This window comes from Anoplopoma fimbria, chromosome 5 (assembly GCF_027596085.1).
Source record: "Anoplopoma fimbria isolate UVic2021 breed Golden Eagle Sablefish chromosome 5, Afim_UVic_2022, whole genome shotgun sequence".
NCBI lineage: Eukaryota > Metazoa > Chordata > Actinopteri > Perciformes > Anoplopomatidae > Anoplopoma > Anoplopoma fimbria.
In genome coordinates, this window is record NC_072453.1 from 3,534,335 (window position 1) to 3,557,119 (window position 22,785).

At 40.9% G+C, this 22,785-nt stretch overlaps 1 protein-coding gene across 1 annotated transcript in view; it reads left to right on the forward strand.

Moving 5' to 3' along the window:
* antxr1c (ANTXR cell adhesion molecule 1c) overlaps positions 1–22,514 on the forward strand; it is a 34,299-nt gene extending 11,785 nt beyond the window's left edge. The window contains exons 3-18 of the mRNA XM_054598577.1: positions 928–999; positions 1,467–1,548; positions 1,689–1,719; positions 1,814–1,887; positions 1,976–2,044; positions 2,797–2,877; positions 3,563–3,623; positions 4,851–4,949; positions 5,171–5,240; positions 9,202–9,280; positions 11,069–11,164; positions 11,361–11,399; positions 12,270–12,371; positions 12,465–12,632; positions 14,376–14,456; positions 19,832–22,514. Of these exons, the coding sequence (XP_054454552.1) occupies positions 928–999; positions 1,467–1,548; positions 1,689–1,719; positions 1,814–1,887; positions 1,976–2,044; positions 2,797–2,877; positions 3,563–3,623; positions 4,851–4,949; positions 5,171–5,240; positions 9,202–9,280; positions 11,069–11,164; positions 11,361–11,399; positions 12,270–12,371; positions 12,465–12,632; positions 14,376–14,456; positions 19,832–20,089 (1,462 nt within the window). The 3' untranslated portion in view covers positions 20,090–22,514. The remainder of the gene's footprint in view (positions 1–927; positions 1,000–1,466; positions 1,549–1,688; positions 1,720–1,813; positions 1,888–1,975; positions 2,045–2,796; positions 2,878–3,562; positions 3,624–4,850; positions 4,950–5,170; positions 5,241–9,201; positions 9,281–11,068; positions 11,165–11,360; positions 11,400–12,269; positions 12,372–12,464; positions 12,633–14,375; positions 14,457–19,831) is intronic.
* The last annotated feature ends 271 nt before the right edge of the window (positions 22,515–22,785 follow it).

The window sequence follows — 22,785 nt, forward strand, 5'->3', positions numbered from 1 at the left end:
TACTGTAGACTGTAGATGACTGCATCCTCTTCTGGCTAAAATATGAAGAATATATGGTGCTGAGTGAAATGCAAAAAACTTTAACAGCTGGCCTTCAGCTCGTTGGTGGCTTTGTTTTGTCCGTACTGCTCAAAGGCCGCAACAACACCTGGAGCTGTGTGGTTTGACCATAGAAAAGAACCAAAAGTTTTGTTCTATAACAAACTTTAGAGCATTTTAAACAGCATAAATCTGCATTCAATTACTTTCTCTCACAAATAATACAGCACATTTTTTACTTCAGATAGCTTTGCATGTATGTTTACAAGCATGTAATCGCTTTCTGAATATACAGTTTCACCAGCAAACAAAAATAACAAGCTTTCCCCACATCTGAGGGTTCAGCGATGTAGTTTGAATACAAACTTTTGAGTCATTGTCACGCACAGAAGGTTCAAATCCTGCACACAGGCACAACTCCGTGCATGGTGTCCCTTGAGGTCTCGGTGTGTCGGGCTGCATTCAAGAAGCAAATCATACACAGCCTGTTGGAGCGTCCTCAAAAGAGAGCGATGTAGTTCGTCCCAAACTAGATATTCATTGTTTGATGAAAGGATTTTAACTTTGTTTCTCTGGCGTTGAAGTAAAGCACACAATGGGTTACTGCCAGTTATTTTATGTTTTTGAGGAAAACAATCTGTTGTTACTCAGTGTCCCTGTAACTGTAAAAATGTTTCTGATTAATCCCAGATTGTGTAGAAATGTTTTTACTGATTACTTGTTGTGCAAGGTGTGAAATCACCAACTGGCTGCCAAATGCAGTTGAACTCTGTCTTTGGCATCTATCATCAATAACTGGTTCATCTGTGGGGATTTTTTTACTGCACTGCCAACAGTGTGGGAGTCTGAATCCCAGGTGAGATGATGTTTTTTTTTTTCCTGTTCCAGTCCCATGCTGAGGATGTCCTTCATAACATTCTCCTCCAGAGCATCCACCATCCTGAAACTGACTGAAAACAGGTAATTTAAGTTCTGACTGATTCCGTCTGTTGATTGATGTGATGAACTAACTACAACTGACAAATCCAAGCTACATTTTTGTTATAAATATATGTTATTACAGCACAGAAGGCTCTTCTCACACAAGAGGAAAACTGACTCGTGTCACCGTGTATGTTGAGAGTATCACATATACTGTGTCTCCACTTAAAACAGAGGCCTCTCCAGCTTGCATGAGTGCTCCACTGACTAAAATGAACAGTATAGGGGGGGGAAAATTTGTGAAGGAAAGAGACATAAAAATCGATACACTTGACAGCAACTATAGTGCAAATAGTGAAGGGAATAGGGGGAAATCAAAAAGGCAGAACACAAGAAAATTGCAGTCGGATGGATTGGTTTCTACAAAGGAAGAGAGCAGAAATAGGCTTCTGACAAAGCTTCAATTTAAAATGTTTCCTTATCGAAACTCTCTTTCTTCTCTGCAGAGAGGACATCAGAAAGGGGCTGAATGCTCTGAGAATTGAGAGTCCTGGTGGAGACACATTCATGAACCTTGGCTTGCAGAGGGTAACCCTTTGTTGCAATGGTTTTTCACATCATTTTACATATTTTTTGTGCAAAGAGCAAGTCCATAAAACTCCTAGTTTAAATGCGAGGCTTTGGTATTTCCTGTCTTTCTAACCACAAAAATGTCTTCTTATTTAAAGGCAAACGAGCAGATCTACCAGGAGAACTTTGGTACGCATAAAAAGAACTTCTCCCTGTGAATACATACTTCAAACTCAGTCATGAATTATGTTGAGGTTATAGCATGTCTGCATGATTCTTCCAGGCACGGCCAGCGTGATTATTGCTCTGACAGACGGAGAGCTGCAGGAACATCAACTCATCACTGCGCAGCAAGAGGTAACCACTTAAAGCTCTGGAGGTGGATAATGCTTTCTTCGGTTGAATGCCAGAACTTATTCGCTTTATTGCTTGTGTCTTCTAACAGGCGGAGAGAGCCAGGTCTCTTGGAGCTATTGTCTACTGTGTTGGTGTCAAAGACTTCAATGAGACACAGGTAATGCCGATGTAGTACATTTTTGGCAGTTTGTTTCCCCTTATGGTCGTATATCTGGTTTGAAATGCAGACCATGCATGTAAATTACCAAATTGTGCTCAGGAATCCACGCTTGTGGAAATGCTCTTACCTCCATGTTGCATAGTGGGGATTCAGTGGCCCCTGTGCAATTTCACTAACCCATAATTAAAAATTTCCTGAAAACCAATCCAAGAGATTTTTAACCCTGAGCTGCCTCATAAAGTTGCCATAACACAAAGTTGGACTGGAGAAATATCTGTAACTGGAATAATAAGCTCCAACATGATGAGGAGTAGAAAGAAAAATGATTCAGGTTCCTGTATTTAATGTGAAAGATATTTGAAACTATCTGAGGGCTGGTCGACCTTCACTAACCAGAAGTGTTCTTCCTTTTGATTGATTGTAAATGGACCCATCCTACTCGGTTGTGGATAATATGTGATAATTACTATCACTATGAACAGGATGCTCTGGTTTTACAATGTGTGTTTGCAGTTCTTCCTGCCTATAATGTTAAACATTGTTTCATAACAGTGCATTACGGGCCAATTTTGGCTTGTTATGAAATATCAAATATCAGGGTCATCAACATCTGAATGTTAGAGATGTTTCCCTGAACACACATACAGAAAACATAATTTGACAATGTACTTATTCCCAAAAAAATTTATTTAGCTACTCTTCTTCTCTCCCCCGTTTCCTCCTTCCACTCCTCCTCTCTCCCTCTATAGCTGGCCACTATCGCAGACACCATCGACCACGTGTTTCCTGTGTTGGGCGGCTTCCACTCCCTCCGAGGAGTCATTGATTCGGTAAATAAACTCTTCTCAGTGCAGGAGGGCGTCCCTGTAGCTGAAGCTCGCAGACAGCGGACGTCTACAACACTCATGTATTTATCTTGAGTCTGTCATGCATTAGGTGGGCCTGACATACAGTCACTACGTTGGTTTGCACAATGCAAGAATTCAGAAGTACCACTGACTTATACCAAACTGTCACAGTTTAAGTCAAATAGTGCGTCAAATAGTCCCTGCGCACTATTTATTTATACGCATTAGGCAGAACTGTAGGTCTTTGTGCACACTGGGCTCATGGAACTCATGCATATATGTAGAGAGTACAGTACAGGCAGGGTTAGTCCACTTCAACTTGTATTCCTCATGAGAGAAGCTTATATCAGTTTAACTATTAGTCTGTTTGTTAGAGTAAAGTGGTTCATCTCTTTACCGTCATATAATCTTCCAACAAGCCCTGTCTCCAATAATGTTACAAATATACCTATTATTCAAAATAGGCTTTTCAGGAAGTGGAAAAGTTCACACAGTGATGCAGAATTATTATGGAAATGACTAAGAGAGCCCTATCCCATGTTTATTGAACTCTCAAAGGCCATTTTTTACAACATTAAAATTGGACAAACCTGCTTGTTACAAGGACGCCAGCATCTGTATAAGAAAAAGAAAAAAAAAGATGATTTTTTTCTCGTTTCCCCTCCAGATCATCAAGAGGTCCTGCATTGAGATTTTGGCAGCTGAGCCCTCCAGCGTGTGTGCAGGAGGTAAAACAAACAAACACACACACACACACACACACACACACACACACACACACACACACACACACACACACACACACACACACACACACACACACATATATATATACACAAACTGAAATGGGTGCCAGCCTCCCATCATTTCTTGAACTGTGTAAATGTCATTACTGGGTGCACAGTCTCCCCTGCTCTCACTGCAGCAATGACAATCCCAGACTGAAAAAACGATCATATATGGGCATCCAGGTCACTTCCAGGAAATCTTTTGGGACGAGGCACCGTAGTGGGGATAATATTATCGGCTCTCATTAAAAGGATTGACCGTGAGAGAGTGACGGTGGTGATATTGGCTGTAATGTAAAATGGACAACATCTTTAGTGTCCTGCCAAGAGAAAGATTATGACAGTTAAATCAACATTAAATAGACATTAAATGGCACAGATGAACAGATAAAAAATTGGCAAAGGCAGAGGGACTTTTACAGCTTCTCACATCTGCTTTTTGCTTTTATCAAGCAGTGAAGTACTTTCACCCTTCAAGAAAGTATTTCAAGTAAAACTGAATAGCAGTCTCTGTGCTTCCTGCTGCTAAAGCGAGTGCTGTACTGTTCAGTTCAGTCCTGCAGATTCAGTCTCATCTTCATGTATTTTCCCTGTTACAGGCAACATTGCAACTACTGAGGTTACTGTCCAACAATTATAACTCGTAATAATAAGTTGTATGATGAGTGGCTCAGTTGTGGGCTGGAAAGGGTGACTGCTGTAGTTTTTTACTATGTTTACTCAGATTCCCTCTACAAGCAATTTAGGGCTCATAATTTAAAGACACATGCCTTATTAGTTTGCCTGTTCAGTGCACATTATGATGGACTGTGTGTTTATTTGTGTCCGTTGGTCATTTTTTGAGAACCATCTTATACTGCACGTTATATATGTTTACATAACAGTGACAATAACAAAAAGAATATATTAGGAATATGGGGAAATATAAATATATGTACATTTACACACGCACATTTTCTGTATATACATTCATAAATACTGAAGGTAATTAAAAATATAAAAACATAATAAATGAAGTACTGTGCATCCTTAGATATGAGGACTGAGGCCCATATTTCCAGCAATCTTGGTGCCGTTTGATGAGCATCATGTACAGTACATGCAGTATAAATTGTAATTTTGCTTGCAGAAGGGTGTAAAAAATGTCAATGTGTGTTTTGTAACCAGAGTCTTTCCAAGTGGTGGTGAGAGGAAACGGCTTCCTCCACGCCAGGAACATCAACCAGGTGCTTTGCAGCTTCAAAATCAACGACACCATTACAATCAGTAAGTACGCCTAACCTCTGCTTGTTTTTGTCTTTTCATTTAACGACGTTTAGATCAGTCACTGTTTGGGTCATTTTTCAGTCTCTTTATCGATTTATGAAACTGAGTATTCCCCTTTGCTCATGTGTCAGTGCTAAATAACTACTGGAAATATGATAGCCTCCTCAATACACAGTATATAGGAGTGTACTATCATTAAAATGTTGTATTTTTCTTCCTAGATGAAAAGCCGGCTAGTGTAGAAAGCACATTCTTACTGTGTCCCGCTCCTGTCATTGATGAAGTTGGAAAGTAGGTGCCTCTTTTTTTTTTATTAATTTCACATTCATCTTTGATCCCATTCTTTGCCTCAGACTCAGAGAAAAACACATGTATTCATACAAGTGTATTCGGGCACATACCATGAGAAGCCTGCTATACTTTTAACGATCCCCATCCATGGCCGCATTCCTCTTTTCTAGATGTATGGCTTAGCTATATATAAGGGGCTCTGTAGCTGTGCCAGCACACGCCCTGGTAAACCCTTCATGCATTTGTCTTGCTTCTGTCCTGAATTAGAACAGAGCAGTGACTAGTCCACAGAAGACTATCAGCCAGCTCTGAAGTTCTCCACAGCTCCACAGAGCATTGTAGCATCTTTCAGCTCATTGTTTTTGGTTTTAATAGCCACAACTTTACTGTTTGGGTTCAGTCTCGCTGCTCACATCAGTCATTTCCAGGTGAAACAGGCAGTCTTTTTGCAGCAAAGAAAGCTCTAAAAGCACACTGTGTGCTACCTGCCCAGCACTTAACGGCAGAAGCTGTTTACTGACATGTTAACTTTAAAAACTTTATAAGATGATGATACGTCAATGTTGTGTTTTGAGCTTGTTACGCCGCCCTTTAGCAGCTAAAGAATCAAATAAAACCGCTATAAGGGCTTTCACGACTACTGGTAAATACAACACAACGTCCAAATGTACCACACAGTATAAGTACATGTACTTTTGTGTCATCTTGGTACTTGGTTCTAGAGAATCATTGTGCATTTAAGAGCCTGATGTGAAAACTTAGACAACTGAGGTTGTTTTGCTCAAAGCGCTCACCACAGCGTCACACCATTTTCTGGTGCAACTCGAGCAGTGGCCAGAGTCGCTCTTCATCAGCTGGGCCGTACTCTCTTTTTAAAGCCCAGCCGTGGTCCAACATCAACAATCCACAAACCTCTTTCACCAAAGTCTTCATGGGAAGAAAAGTACAACAGTCCGCAGAAGAGAAGGTTCAGTGGACGGTGGTTAGAGCCTTTTAACTGCATGGAGACAAAGAGTCAATATTAGTTTCTTTTTCACACACTTTTCTTGTAACTGTAACAGTATTTGTGTTGGTGATCGGATAATTCTGTAATTACGCTACAAATTCTGCCTGGACTGATGACTCTGAAGCTTTAATCGATACTTCAGCAAGAGGGTCGTTAAACTGAGGGCCTTTAAATGTCCCATCAAGCCCGTCCTGCCCTGCCTTTGTATATATTTTCTGTTCTCCTAAACTTTCCAACCCATACCAACTTAACCTCCTGACTCCTCTATCCCACACTTATCTTTTTTACCCCCCCCCCCCCTTTTTTCTCCACCTCTGTTCTTACTTTTGGTGCCACGGTGGCTCTTTTATTTTTCACCAACTGCTTTGCCTCGCTGGTTGTTTTCCAGCCCCCATTGCCCCCCGCCCCCTCTCTGCTCGTCTGTTCATTTTTTCCCTCTGTCTCTTATTTGTGTCTGAAACCCAGAAACGTTCTTTCATCCCTCGTCAGTCTCCCTCTCTCTTTCAACAGTCCCCTTGTCCAGTTTTGGATGATCAAAGCCATGTAGCAGTTTGCCCGGCCTTTCAAGTGTGTGGCCACGCGTTTGTGTGAGGCTTGATTCTCGACAGGGTGGAAAAACCTTCTGAGTGGTTTGCACTGCTCCATTAATACCCAAACAAATGAAGTTAGTTTATGACTAATTAGCAGCCGTTCATATCATGAAACTGATTTACCTTTGATAGCAAATGTGACAATTTTGTTGTCACATTTGTTATCAAGGGTAAATCATTATTTGGTGCTTGTGCTTTTTGCAGATTTTTCTTCTAACCAGCAGCAGACGACCTCTTGTGATGTGTCTGCCTGTGTCCCATTGTGTGTGTGTGTGTGTGTGTGTGTGTGTGTGTGTGTGTGTGTGTGTGTGTGTGTGTGTGTGTGTGTGTGTGTGTGTGTGTGTGTGTGTGTGTGTGTGTGTTCATGCTTGGTCCGCCTGCCATGTCTGTTTTACTTCCTTGCCTAACAGTTGTCAGACAGGGTGCTCTACAACTAACATTTCCTCCACACTACTTTATCTCCTCCACATCTTCAAAGTCACACTGGTCAGATTTATCTGGCTCATTTTCTCTTTTTAACATTTTTTGGGGTTTCTTTTTAAGGACCTAGGCTTTCTTCTGACGGAAATATATCCAGTAAAATATATGATAGATAGAGAAGTTATGTCATAGAGCTCCATTGATATATGGATAGTTTATTTTTTCTCAATTCCATATTTGCCTACCATAAATACTCACTTTAGAACCAAATCTGTACCTATCCGCCACTGAAAATAGTCCAAGGCAAATGCTATATTTAATCCTGTTTGAGTCACTTTTGCTTTACTTTTGTCCAGCTGGTTTAGGATATCACAATAAACAAAACTATACATTTGTGATTTTAAATAATCCAGTCTACATTATAGGAACAAATGTTCTTGAATGCCACAGACATGTGTCAGAACATTTCTCAGAGACTTCTTGGTTTTGGTTCCTTTTGGTGGGATTTGTTGACAATAAGATATATAGAAAAGAATGCTAGCCTCATGCTTTAAACTACAACTATTAACAGATCAACCTTTTCTACAACAATATTTAGGTTCACTGCTATTCTTTTACATCATTCATACCACTTAAATCAGAGTGGTATTTTTCATCCAGCTACATACTGCCATACTGTGCTGTGCGGTCACAGATCCAGAAACATCAAAAACATGAAAACAGAGCCTTCTTTGGCCTTAAGACTGTTTAAAGTTTCTATCACTTAGTGCCCAGCTGTTTGTCATCAGCAAGGTACGTCTGCTGTTGATCATGAACTTCACCCACAAACCCAACTATTCTCTTTCTCCACCCTCCCTTTTTTTTTTCAAACCAGACAGATAGCTCACTGACTCAGAGTAGAGACAGGTTTATCGGTCAAATGGCCTGCTTTCCATCTGCCAGACCTCATCCACATTCACCTGGTCCTCTACCAGAGAAGAACTGGAGGGAGGGGGAGTTTTAAAACGCTTGCCTTTTGATCCACATGTTTTGAAGATCAGAACGACAACAGGCTCCAAAGAGGCCACTGCAGGTCACATGAAATTCTCAGAATTGTTTTTCCCCAATTCGGGGGAGGAAGGGACTCTTCAGACCATCAAGAAAGACTCATGCAGTTCCAAAAGAAACTCAGGAGGCTAGGAGAGGAGCTTGGACATGGATGAGGTTTGGACTTTTGAATGGTCAGAGGCAAAGAGATTATCCATTATTGAGGAGAGGAGGGTAGTTATACTTTGGTGTGTTTTACATTGTAAATAGGAAATTATTTTAAAGCTCCAAATAGAAATCATAGACTGTTTTGAAATAGGCATAATAGCAGGGATTGTTCTCATTCCTGAGAGTGAAATAAGTTAAACTAAACCTGAACCATCAATCCCACCTTCTGGTCCTGCTTTGTCACACATGATCACACCTACATTTTGTTTACTCTCCTCTCTGGTGGAAAACTTGTGTATTCGGATCATTTGGGTTCAGCTTGCTCAAGTGAAGCAGAGCTCGTAAACAAAAGTTACTCAACTCAGCGAGAAACTCATGTGTTGGACACAGTTTTGTTAACATTTTGTCCTGCCAGGCCAAAAGTGATCTGAGTCCTGTAAACTTTGAAGTTATAACAGAATTGTCTCCTTGTTCTTCAAATCATAGTATTGTATTCTGTGGTTGTTTTCTTGTCTCACATTCTAACTTAGAACAAACTAACTCAAAGTTTGCAGGCGGGTCGATGACGTGATCTGGTGTGAACCCAAGTTCAAATGACATCATCCTGGTCAAACAAACTTCCTTTAGGGGGAAATGCTTCAGGCTACATAGACCGCTCCAATCATGGCTGTTGTAATGTTACATCCCAACATGAGGATACAGAACTTAGTTTTCCTAAGTGTGTTTGTTTCTCTGTATGTTTTTTTTTCAGGGTGATTTATCTCCAAGTGAGCATGAATGACGGTCTGTCCTTCATCAGCAGCAACGTGCACATCACCACCACAGAGTGTGTAAGTGTCCGCTTTTTGTCCACCGTTCATGCATTTAGCCTGCATTAGTCCTGCCAATTATTCAGCAGTCATTGGGTGGTTCAGTAGAATCATATATGTGTATATATGTATGAATCAAAACTGATTTAACTATTGCATTTTTAAATCAAAATGGGCCTTCTTTGCACTTTGGTTGATTGTAAAAACATTTTTTATTTTTAAATAATTGCCTGAACAGTGTGTCCTCTGAACTGAGTTCATATTTCCAAGCTTCTCAACTTACTACAATTATCGATTTACTCTTGAGATTTTCTAATATTTCCATTTCCTCTCGTATTGCATGTGGTTTTCACTCCTCTTCCTTCTGCTTCTTCTGTCCTCTCCAACCTCATCTCTGCTGTGAGTTTCCTTACCCCCTTCTCCTCTTTCATCTTCCCTTTCTCAATTTTGTTATTTTTCATCTTTTTTTTCGGGAGCCAATCCACAGGAGTTGTAGTAGCAACCCACCCCAAAAAAAGAACCTCTGAACCACTCAGGAGACTTAAAGGTTAGGGAAGCAGGTTCATGACCGTGAGGCTGCCGGTTCAATCTCAGCACTGCCCTTGTGCAAAGCATTTAATCATCAGTTGACTGGAGGCCCCAGTTGTGCGAATGGATATAACTGTGTCAGCGTGAAGCAGGTTGTAACTTCATTCCCTAAAAATAACTAAATTAAACAAGATGCAATTTAAGACAAGTTTAAGCAATTTACCAAAAAAGAAAAAACTCACATATGTTGAAACATATGGACCGGAGCTACAGCAGATTTCCACCCAGCCCAAAAGATACATGCTCTTTGAAGCTGGTCTCCCTCAGTCCTTGTGACATCACATGCATGGAAACACTGTGAATTCAAACGGCTGTGTTGTGGTTCATGATATACAGAGCTCAATTAGACCATAGCAATTAGCCGCTTCTCGCCACTTAACCAAACCACGTAGGCTGAAGTCACACCAGCCTTTAAGGGACACGACAAGTTAGATGGGTCGGCCTTGTGCAATAAACAACGAGACAAACTCCTGAGAGCCCTCCCCAAATCCTCCCAAAAGTGCCACAACTTTGGCCTTTGTAGTTAGTCTGCAAAATGTGCCCATATAGCATGAGAAAACACACTCTCAGTATGCAAGAGTGACAAGAGGCAGATGTGGTCAGTGTTTGCGGTCCGCTTAACCATTACATCACAAATTCTGATCGTCGGCTGTTGAATGTTAAAGAAAACTTGCTGATTGGGATATTTCTGAGAGATTATAATTAGTGACTTCTCTACGACGGACCCCACCGCCGATCAGATAACCCCCCCCCTCCTTGCCGCAAGACAGATAGAAAGTCTAACCACATGTGATCCTCATCTGTGGTCTGTAATAGGAGCCACGTTTGGCTCATGGACTCCTGCCTCGCTCAAAGTGAGCAAAGTAACCAATGGATTCCTTCAGCAATCACACAGCTTATATTAACCGCTGTCATCAAGAAAAACAAAAAACAGGGATATTTACACTGGCAGAACTGATGAAGAAAGTACTTGGAGTATTACAACATCTGTCTTGCAACTCTAGTTTAATTCCCACTACTACTTCTGGTGCTCCTTTTAAGATTATTGTGACTGTTTACGCACTTAATTTAACAATTTATTTTCCCATCTTCTTCTACTTAGGTTTCAAACACTGCAGGAAAGTGTGCTCCATACAGTTGTAGTTTAAATCTCCGTCCAGCACATGGGTGGAGTAGGTGAATGCTTTGGTGCGGTTGTAACGTTCTGTGTTTACTCTCCAGTTTGACGGCACCATCCTCCTGATCACCCTGCTGGTGTTGTTCCTCCTGCTGGCCCTGCTCTTCATGTGGTGGTTCTGGCCTCTCTGCTGCACTGTGGTAAGAAAAACGTAAACTACATTCAGGAAGTGGTCGATTTTGAAAAACAAAGCAACACTTAAATTACAGTTATCCAGTTTGTCTGAACTACAAAGCAGCATTCAGCAGCTTAGGGGTTATTACCTTTAGGAGGTCCTCTGAGATGTGATTAATGCGGTCGTGAAAAGCTAATCTCTTATCTCTTTTTGTTCCACAGGTGATCAAAGAACCACCTCCTCCACCTCCTCCTGAGCCTGTGAGTGAAAAGATACACACACACACACACATGCACACACATATATTTACCGGCCAGGTCTGAAGGATAATGTGTGTCTGATTTTAAAAAAAAAGGCAACAATGAATTAAACAAATAAAAATGTAGTACAGTTGATTGATTTGCGACCTACAGCATGAAATAATGGCTGTGAAAACTCATGAACACATCTCTTTCTAATAATAATCATATTGTGCATTCACACATCAAATGCTATCTGGCTGGATAAAGTGACTTGTAGCAAAGATGCTCTGTGACAAAGATGTTGCATTATAAGCTTCGCCAATGGTTTGGGCTGGCGTGGCCACGGCGTGTTCCCATCCGACCACTTTTGTATCTTTCCGGACGTCGTGTAGATAGATGAAAGCAGATTGAGTTATATTTGCATATGTATGTATTCTTATTTTCTTTTGCTAACATTAGATATTTACACATTGTGTAACAGTGTAAACAGTCATATTTAGCATAGCACAACAAATATTTGCTAGCTAAGGCGGTCGCAAACGTTTGTTGCCAGATCCATCGTGTGAAGCTGAGACCGAGAAAGTACATTTTCTCCAGATTTGTCGTTCTGAAAAATGCCATTTTTGTGTCAGAATGTTCTAGAGATATGTGGCTTTTGAAAATGGGTCCAGTATTTACTTTGGTGACTATGTATGGACTGTGTTGTTGTTGTTAATTTCGCCCATTGGAGTTAATAGGGACCTGCCGGTAAAAAAAACACGACATAGATACAGAAAGCTGACTCTCAGTGGACTGTCTCCAGTCTCTGCTTGTATAAAGTATTCAAAAGTCTATGATACCAGAATCTGTGAGTTAGAAAGTATATTTGTTTGATTTTTCGCGTTTCAGGAGAGTTCAGATGATGAAGACGGCATGCCCAAGAAGAAATGGCCCACCGTGGACGCCTCTTATTACGGAGGAAGAGGAATTGGAGGAATCAAGAGGATGGAGGTGAGAAGATGACAAAAACGCAGGAAGCTAACAATCATAACTGAATCTACACACAAAAACAATTGAGTATTCATGTACTTCTGCTGTCTGTAGGTGCGTTGGGGCGGAAAGGGCTCGACCGAGGAGGGTGCTAAGCTGGAGAAGCCGAAGAACGCCGTGGTGAAAATGCCCGAGCAGGAGTACGAGCCCTTCGAGCCCAAACCCAAGAAATCTCACAACAAGAAGGCGCCTCAGGACCGGAAGTGGTACACGCCCATCCAGGTAAACGCAGACTCCGTTTCCTTCAGAACCAACACAAAGATTTATTTAGCAGAGAAGCTACTTGCTGTCCTGTAACAAAATGTCTGCTTTTCAGGAACACAAAAAAATCCGCCTTACTTACAGTTTGACCAATATGCATTTTTTGAGCTCTTGCCCAGCAAGTTTCAAATAACTGCGGGCGTCAAAATTTTCTCCAGCCACAGAGAAGCCTGAACTCCTTCAACCGAAGTAAAAACATGAAAAGCTCCACGGGTGGAGCTACAAAGTTTTTCACAAGACAGCAGGGAGGCATAAAGCCTGTCCTATTTGTATATAATTAGTTGCATAAGCTCGACATTCTCCAACTATCAATGTGCACACATCGCTAAAGTGATATAACATATTCTCCAGACAGAGAGGCATTATTAGACTGGGCGTCAGTTCTGTTTTTGCTTTAATCCTACACTACAATACAGCTCTGTGTAGCAACACTGGCCTTTCATACAGTAGCCGCCCTGACTGTTATCTGTGACACTGCTACCTTACAGTTGTATTTTGAATATGACACAGGCCTACAAACAGCACTGCATTGATTCATAGTGAAATTTGACACTGCTCATACACCAGAGTCAGTGTAGGAAAAAGGTGAATTCATACACTGACTAGTCACTGTGTGTTGGGTGTAGTTGGTCCCTTCACATGAAGATCCTTTACGTTCTTTGCTGTAAAATAACAGTCTCTGAAACTAGTTCCCTCTTTGTCAAAACTCTACAGACAAAAGAAAAAAACATATACACAAAACACATAACCGAACAGACATGGAATGGGAAAACAAACAAGTTTGTTTATTTTCAATACTATTGTACAATAAACTAAATACATTATATTGCAATTACAGTCCTCTAACTTGCTCCCCAAAAGTGACCTCTATTGTTACCTGAATCCTATTTATAGTGTTCCTGCTAAGATTTCTAAGTGATCTAATTGGTTACAGGTATTTTCACAGGTTCATTCTGATCGCAGTAATCGGAAATTGAGTGTAGAATTTCAATGGTAGTGTTAAGCAAAAACACATGCTTTAGTTCTGAGCGATGAGTCCAATGTAGATAACTACGTGTAGTTATTTGCAAGAAAGTGTGTTTTAGAATTTCATACTTAGTGTAAAGCAGACAATGTGCTTATTGTTTTTATAATACCTGGTCAATAGATGGCTGTATAGGCTATATGAGTTAGTGCTTTCAATAACTATGTCAAAAGTTCCTGTTTCTGTGTTTTGACAATTGTATTAAAGATGTAGTTATTTCTAGTTATTTTAAGATAATGACTTCCTTCTTAAGTACTGAGGCTCAGGAGTCTGCATTGTTTTAGTCCAATTAAATGACAGCAGCCGCTGTGTGTGTACCTTATGTTAAGAAGTAGAATCTATTTAACTCTATTGACAAACAGTTTTGTCAGTTTTCTCCCTGGCAGACCGTTGTATTAGTGATAAGAAACACTCTGTTAACTGCTAGATTTTTGGCAGCAGAGGAAATGATTCACAGGGAATTAAGTATCGTGTCTAAAGTTAAGCAGACATGAACCAAAATGTGGCCAAGTGACTAATCAGCACAGTTTCAACCAGAGAGGAAGGAACCAATCAGTAGAATCAGCTGCTGTAGTGTTTGTTTGGGATTAAAACCTGCAGACTCTTGTCTTGACGGCACACTGCTGTGGACCACAGACCAAATGTCCAGCTGTTAAACCACTCCCCTCTGTCCTGTTCAGGGTAAACTGGATGCTATCTGGGCTCTGTTTCGCCGCGGGTACGACCAGGTCTCCCTGATGAGACCCCAGCCTGGGGATCATGTGAGTACCTCAGCAGTATTTCATTTCATTATATGCTTTTACCCACACACCCATTTGCATTCACTTCCCATATTCCACAAGTTTTGCTCCAATTTCATTCCTCCTGGTGTGTTTTATACCTCTGATGATCCATATTTTTTTCCCTTTCTTTCTTTTCTTTTTTGTTGAGTTCCCTGGATAAATTGAACTAATTGAATTATTTCTTGGCTCATAATAAGGGGGATGCCCAGACTCATATTCCAATCTTATGTAAAGGTGTTAAGCTACTTAGCTGATGTGCTATCTCTAAGTTTTTTTTATCTTAGATGGACAAAAAACATTATGTTCCAAACTGGCTCAGTTTTAAAAATCTTCTAGTGTATCTACAGTCGGAAAATGCTCCAGTCATCTGAACCCTTTACTCATCCCGTTCTCCCTTCCACCATCTGTCTCTCTCCGTCTCATTCACTCCTGGTGTTCCTGCGCTGGCCAACACCTCAGCTGGCCCGGCTCCTTCCCTCACCTGCTTCTCATTAGAAGCGATAAATCGGATAAAAAGCAGAACCGCAGCTCGCACCCAGGCTTATCCTTTTAGCTCCATGGGATTGTTTTCTGATGTGTTCGTGTCTGTGAGAGATGGTTAAAATTCCTTCTTCTCCTCATATCGGACACATGGGTTAGTTTAAATGCCTGTAGCCTCTGTGTTTAAAAAAAGCCCCAGATAAGAGTTTGGTTTGAATGGGGGGAGAGGATGGGAGGTCACTGTGTACAGACAGCTCTCTAGGGATGTTTTAAATCCCTCTGACACATTCAGCAAAGTCAGTTAATGTTGAAATGTGTTCTGGAGATTCTTTGTAATTTCCAACTTCACTAGTTTTGATGTGCACTTTGTAACTCAGTGGTAAATGATAAATGAGGAATATAAACTGAGGAATATAAACATTTTTAAAAAGTACCTGGTAACTAAAGGGAGATTTAGTCAATGCGAGCTGAGGCAAAATCAGGCAAAACATAGTAAAATAAGATGGTGAGCGTGGTTAACTTTATACCTGTTACACATCAGCATGTTGGCATCATCAATGTGGGCCTGTTAGCGTGCTGACTTTAGCCTTGCAGAGCTGCTAGCATGGCTGTGGACTCAGCCTGCAACAATGCGGTTCTGACTTATTCATATACTCCTCTTCTCTTGCCCTCCCCCAATCTGTTCTCCACCTCTTCCCTCCCTGCTCTCCACAGCCGACTCTCCCGCTGATCCGGCCCTGTCCCAAGCACTAGTTAAAATCATGCCTTATTAGCAGAAAATTTCCAGTGTTTTTTTTTTCTTCTATTTAATTTTTTTACGGGAATTCCACATTTAAGAGTGTTTCCTTGGCACTAAAACAGTAACAGAGACATGATTTGCTTTAAGCTTTCCCTGAAACAAATCAGATAGAAAACAGTGACCATTAGCTCCTGATTACATCTTCACCAAAGCAAATTGGCAGTCAGATAAAAAAAAGATTTGGGATTGGATTTCCTTGGTCACCAAATTTATCTTACCCAGAGAAGCTTTTAGCGAAGTCTGCATGACGCAATGCTTACTTTCAAAAATAAATCGGGCCTCTCTTTCCATTCAAATGATGTCGCCTCCTCAAGTCATTTGCGGTTCGTAACGATGCGGTAGAAACATCTCCCAGGCCAGCGGGACGGCTCATTTCCAGGTGTAATGTTTGTGGAGTGGAAACAAGCGTGGGATTCTTTTTTTTCTCGCTTTAAGTTTTACCTGAAAAGCTAGTTGGTGTTAAATTACCTGCCACATTCCCAACCGTAACAGACCTTTTAGAGCAAAAACTCCAAAGCTGGCTGGCTTTCAAACTAATAGCAACGCTCGCTCTTTACAAGAGGCCGAGTCGACTGAGTTCAGCTTGGATTCTTCATTGGTCATTCTGTTGCCATGCCGCGTTTTTTATAGCCTTGCAGATTGCCACGGTAACAGCTGAATGTCACCCTTGACACCGGGCTGCCTACAGTACTGTATTGTGTAGTGATGAAGATAGTTTTCAAATAAATCCATTGACACTAAAACAAAAAATGGATCTACTACTGTCTATATACTGTAATGACTACACACACACACACACACACACACACTTTTTTTTTCTTCCAGCATGAACTGAACAACCCCTCCTCTTGTTTGCTCAGTAAAGGCTCTGTACAGCATGATATATAGCAGAGGGGTTTTGTGAGTGTGTGCTGGTGGTGTGTGTGGTGGTGGTGTGTATGAGGCCTAGAGAGTCTCGTGATTTGGCTCACATAGAAAACTCAGGACTGCGTGTGTTTTGTGCTATTATGCATTTAGCTTGTGTGTGTGTTGTGTGTGTGTGTGTGTGTGTGTGTGTGTGTGTGTGTGTGTGTGTGTGTGTGTGTGTGTGTGTGTGTGTGTGTGTGTGTGTGTGTGTGTGTGTGTGTGTGTGTATACATATTGTATATCACAAGGATGAAGTTATCTTCACTTGAGACAGGAGCTAGCAATTATGAGAGTGTGTGTGTGTGTGTCACCAAACCACATCCATTACAGTGACGTCAGAGAGTACAGTATGAGGTAGAGCTAGTCCACAATCCCCCTCCCTCTCTCTCTCTCTCTCTCTCTCTCTCTCTCTCTCTCTCTCTCATAAACACAAGCCTCCCCTGGGAAGCATTTAGCTGGCTAAAGGACATGAGGTAATACCTAGCGACTGCCAGGACTGTCTACACCAACCAACCATGTCTCTCTCACACACACACACACACACACACACACACACACACACACACACACACACACACACACGTGCTGCCCAGGCCTAGACAATTTTATGACCTTGGTAAGACTGTAGACAGTGGAGGAGGTCAGTTGAAAAAGAACAAGCGATTGTGGCTTCCTTTAATCCAGGAAAATGTTCATAGATTCAAACCGCAGCTGGGCGCTAACAGAACAACGTACATGAAGCGAAGCTGGGTTTCTGGGGATTTTTTTTTAAATGCCCTTTACATACAATTTAACATTTCTCAATTCAAAGTTTACACACATTTAAAGGCACATGGCCTCTTGTTTTAATATAACTTTGAAAAAGTAACGTCAACATGTGGAAGTCCCTCGCTTTCATAATTAAAGGAAAAGCTCTTAACAAGCCACTCTCATATCAGTACGCTGTATCATGTAGCTACCACCAGGAGCTGATTAGCTTAGCTTAGCATTAGTCACCCAGACCAGCTGAAAAAGAAAAAAACTGATTATTCTTTAGTTTCTCAATAAATCTTCCAGGGATGGAGCCAACTAATATCTGTGGGTATTTCCATGAGGCAAGAAAACAGTTGGAAGAGTTTGAGAACATCCTCATTCAGGCTTTTATTTTTTTTAAATCAATGTCTAGGAATGCCAGACTGGATAAGTGGTGACAGACCAGAAACTAGTGGTAGCTGCTAGATTCTTGTCCGTGTCTGCTCTGTTTATTCAACTTTTTTGTTTTTCCGCTCACAGCAGCTTATTTACCAGTCTGGATGAACGGAATGTGTTCTTTGTGTTTTGATTATGAGCCCCATATTGCCACTATGTGACTGTATGTATGTGTCGGAGAGGATTTGTGCGGTAGATCTAGAGATGTGCGGCTAAATGGAAGCGGACAAGAGTGGTTGGCTGGAGTAGAGGGCAAGAGTTTAGGGGATATTGAAGAATTCAATTTTGGGATATTGAAGAATTACTACATTTAAATGTGTTTTATCATTGTCCTCTTTCTGGTATTGTTTTATCTCGTTATCTCAAAAGACCTTCTCTCCCTCTGTCTTACTTTCACTTTTTAATTGAATTCTAAAATGTTTTTACTGCAAGAATGTTACACTGCTGTAGATCAACAGAATAGGTCTCCGGTGTTTGCTCATGCTTCCATAGACATTTCCGTGTATTTAAAGCTTTAATAAAAACACAGGTGTGTGAGGTTATAGGTTTTAGCTGTACTCATTCCACACAGCTTACTGCGTGACATCAATTCCCCCATTTTCCACTCAATAAAACCATTGGTCCTGTGGCTCCTATTACTAGTTATTAGCAGATTAACATTACTTCACATCCACTCTGGCTGCCAACCACATGCAACTACGGAGCGAGTGGAGTTACTTTGGAACCAGCGACCTCTGTGAACTCCAGTGAAGCTCGTGGTTAGTTTAATATTTTACGAGCAGCTCAGGAGTGAAATGTGATTTCTGCCGGAACCAATTCATTTCTTTTACACTCTGATAAGTCAACCTTACACTGTTAAACATTTTTACAACTCGACTGCTACCTTTTACCCCACCCCCACCCCACCCACACACACACACACACACACACACACACACACACACACACACACACACACACACACACACACACAGCCTGTAACCCCAATCCCTTTTTTGTTCTCCATATGGTAACTGAACTTTGGTAAGCGACGGTTCTCGGGACAGAACATCGGACTAGCCAGGGATCATTTGTGTTGCGGCGACAAAGCAGGGATTTGAGTATAATCTGGAACACCAGCTGGCCATGCACACACACACACACACACACACACACACACACACACACACACACACACACACACACACACACACACACACACACACACACACACACACACACACACACACACACACACACACATAGCAGTGACTGTACTAGGATCATGTGGTCCACTGATGTCACTGCCTTATTCGCCCAGATGTGCTTCAGATTAGACACATGCTTTGATGTCACATATATACAGTACATACTTTTAACTTCTATTCTTTATTGCAATCCATTTTAAATCCCCAACTGAGTCAGAACATGTTCATGGTATTTTCCATATTATCATTGGAACCCTACCAGAGTCTACAGCCATGCTAGCTGCTCTGTGAGTTTGTACTTACTGTAGGCACAGTTGTGCTTTGAGCTGAACGCTAATGCCACCATGTTAACATGATAACACAATGACCATGCTAAGTTGATGAATACCTAGCAGGTTTTTCATTTGTATCATGTTCACCATTTTACATTAGCATGTTAGCATTTGCTAATTAGCACTAAACATAACAGTGCAGCTGAGGCTGAGAAGAATGTCATACGTTTGGCAGGTAATTAATCATAAACCAAAGTACCTAACAAATTAAAATCTGAACCTGAAGGTTCGGGGAAGTCAAGGGATCACCAAAATCAGTGGACTTCAACCTCTGGAGACCATGAATGTCTGTATAAAAGGCATGGCCATCCATCTAATAATTGATGTGACACTTTGGGCTGAAGTGGTGGAACAACTGGTGCATAGATTCACCCTGAGTCACTAAAAACTAAATTAAAATAAATTGCAGATTTGAACTACTATCTAACTATTTAAATCTAACACGTCCTTCCTTCCCTTCAGGGTCGATGCATCAACTTCACGAGAGTAAAGGAAGAGTCAGCGGCAGCCAAGGCCGCACCTCGCTCCCCGATCCACACCCCATCGCCCCCTCCGCCGGATTACCACCCTGTGACCACCTCCCCGTCTCCCACTGCCGCCGGCCCTCCTGCCAGATCACCCCCTTCAGGCCAGGTACCCCCAGGACCGCCACCGGCCCGCATACCCCCGGGACCTCCCTGTGCACCGCCATCGCGCCCCCCGCCAAGCCTTCGACCCTAAATCACACAGACAAAAAAAGAACTCCCACCCCCCAACGCACCCGCTTTGATGTCAAGGACTTACCGCTCTGTTGACCAGTTCTTTGAGTTAAAGGGCGGGGTCCTCGCTGACAAAGATACTCCTGTTATAAACCAAAGATCAGAAGTATTTTCAGTCCCAGTCGTACTTTGTTCCTCTTCTTGTGTGGTAGACTGTCAAGTCAAACTGTATGTAGGCATTTCAAACTACAAAAATAAACCTGGGAGGAATACATTTAGGAATACCAGGGAATCTCTGCATCATTGTTTACGTGCAAAATTAAGAGTGGACCCCCCCTTTCCCAAATTGAAAAATGAAAGCAGTTTGACTTGACATTCTCTCCCACCCAGAGTGTGCACAGAGTGATTTGGGCACATATATTCTACTTAGTGTTGGCATTTTTGAGATCAGGGTGGATTGTTGCTGGACAGCAAAGCATGTAGGCACAGGAAGTCCACAGAGGAAAAACTGCAATGGATAAAATTTATTTTGGTCTTTTTTGGCCATTGTTATCAAGAGTTAAGGCGAAAAGTAGGTTTTACATGAAAACCTAAGTAACCCGGTAAAACTTTGAATGGATTGGACTATTTCTCCATTGCTGTGATTGTGAATCAAAGGTTTAGGGAATTAGATTTCACAGAAATTTCAATTGGTCGTTTTGTAAACGGTGTTGAGTAGCTAAGATAAAAGATATCAGATTTGCTAAAAAAAATATATATTATAATTTGGATTTTGGTTATTGTTCTCAGTGCCAAAGGGATTATTTTCTTCACCTTTTTGTGATGGTACTTCTATTCAACAACATGCTAACAAATTTTCGCCCTTTAATACAGAAATAATACAGTTACATGATTTTGTGGTCGGGTTTTTTTACCATTCAGTGACAGGGAAGTGTACAGATGTTATATGGAAGGTATGTTTTTACAATATGTGATTGAGATACGTTTTTGAATGTTGCGTTGGTTGATATCTTTGAGGCTTTGGATTTTGTCCTTAACCACCTTTTCATGTTTCATTGAATTTAGATTACAGCAATATATATTTTTTGTTTTTTTTTGGTATCTGCGCAAATAGACTGCTGGACAACTACAGTATGTATTCCTTTTTTTTGTTAACATTTAGACATTGAAATCAAGCAACCAGAAATCAGGTTAACGTCTCTCCTCACCCTTTTTTTATACACAACTCTGATACTGTACTTTTATACCAATATGTGTGTTTTATGTTTTCAGTTTTATCATCACCGGTCACATTGCAACTGCAGGGCAGTTCAAAGAGCATCTAATTTATTTTACTCCCCGAGAGAAATAGAGGAGAGTACTTGAATATCGACAAGGTGTCCAACCATCAAGACGGACACTGTGCAAAGAATTTAGAAACACAACAGCTAGCCAGTTAAAAGTCATGTAAGGTTTACCAGCGTTTCACAACCCCTCATCTACACTGAGAAACATTTGAAACTTTATTTGTTAAAAAACTAATGAAAATTGCATGAATCTTGTTGGGTATTACCTGCCAGATAGCTCCTTGCTAGCAAAAGGCGCCGCTGTCTCCATGTTAGCAGTGGCTATATGCTAAATTTTGGGGGAAAATGGTCCCAAAAAATTGACAGAACTATGAAATTTTGACTTCAATGTGTAGAAAAGAGGTTTAAAAATGCTGGTATTCCTTCTCTATTCACTTCCTTCTGGAATTTTCTTCTTGTTAGATTTTTTTATACTTTCATTTTGAAGTACGTCAATCAGTTATAGCGTGTACCGTCTTACTACATGCATTCATAACCGCTCTCATTGCCTTAAAGCTGAGCTAAAAGAAATATAAATAAGTTGCCTCACTTTTGTTATAAATACCTAGCAAATTTGAATGTCAAGGTGCAACATTTTCAATCAACAATTGAATTGTGAAGCATTTATTACCATAAATAAATTAGACATGGATAAGAAATCATTCAATGTCTACATTTAACTACATTCCAAATGATTGCTTCTGCTTGGTTTAAGAAAAAACGTTTTGAAAGAAAAAGCAAAGTATTATTACTTTTGGCTCAGCAGTGGGCATGTCCTTGTTTTAACTCTGCTCTAAACAGAACATACAGATATACAGATGGTAGATTTTTCACTAAAATTGTTAAACTAAGGTTTTAAACAATTATTGTTTTAGTTTGTTCAGCAAACCTCACTTTAATGCTGCATTGATGTGATATCAGTGTTTGAAGGGGAACTTCTGCAGTGGCTGTGAGAGCTCAATGTCATTCCTAATCATGATGAGATACATTATGTTAATCAGTGTTTTTTCACAAGTATAAACAGCAGTACTGAAGCAAATATGAAAGACGTATATAATCTTCTCTTGTTGGTTAAAATTACTTCTTTTTTTTCTTGAAACGGTATCAATAAAGGTTGACTTCCAAGCTTCTACCGGAGAGTGTCTGTGTGATTTCTGCCAGGACTCATGTGTCATACAGGATTCAGTGTCCCGCCCTTCTTACTCCGCCCCTTCAAATTTAGACAGTAGATAACTGTACCATTCACAGTTAGCCCTGTATGCTACCCACTCACCCATTTTGGCTGCCGTCATGAGCGAGGAATTATTATGCTCCTGCACCCGTTTAAACTAATATAGCTTTATCACAGCAGACATTTATATCTCATGATAGCTGGAAAAGCACAGGTGTAACT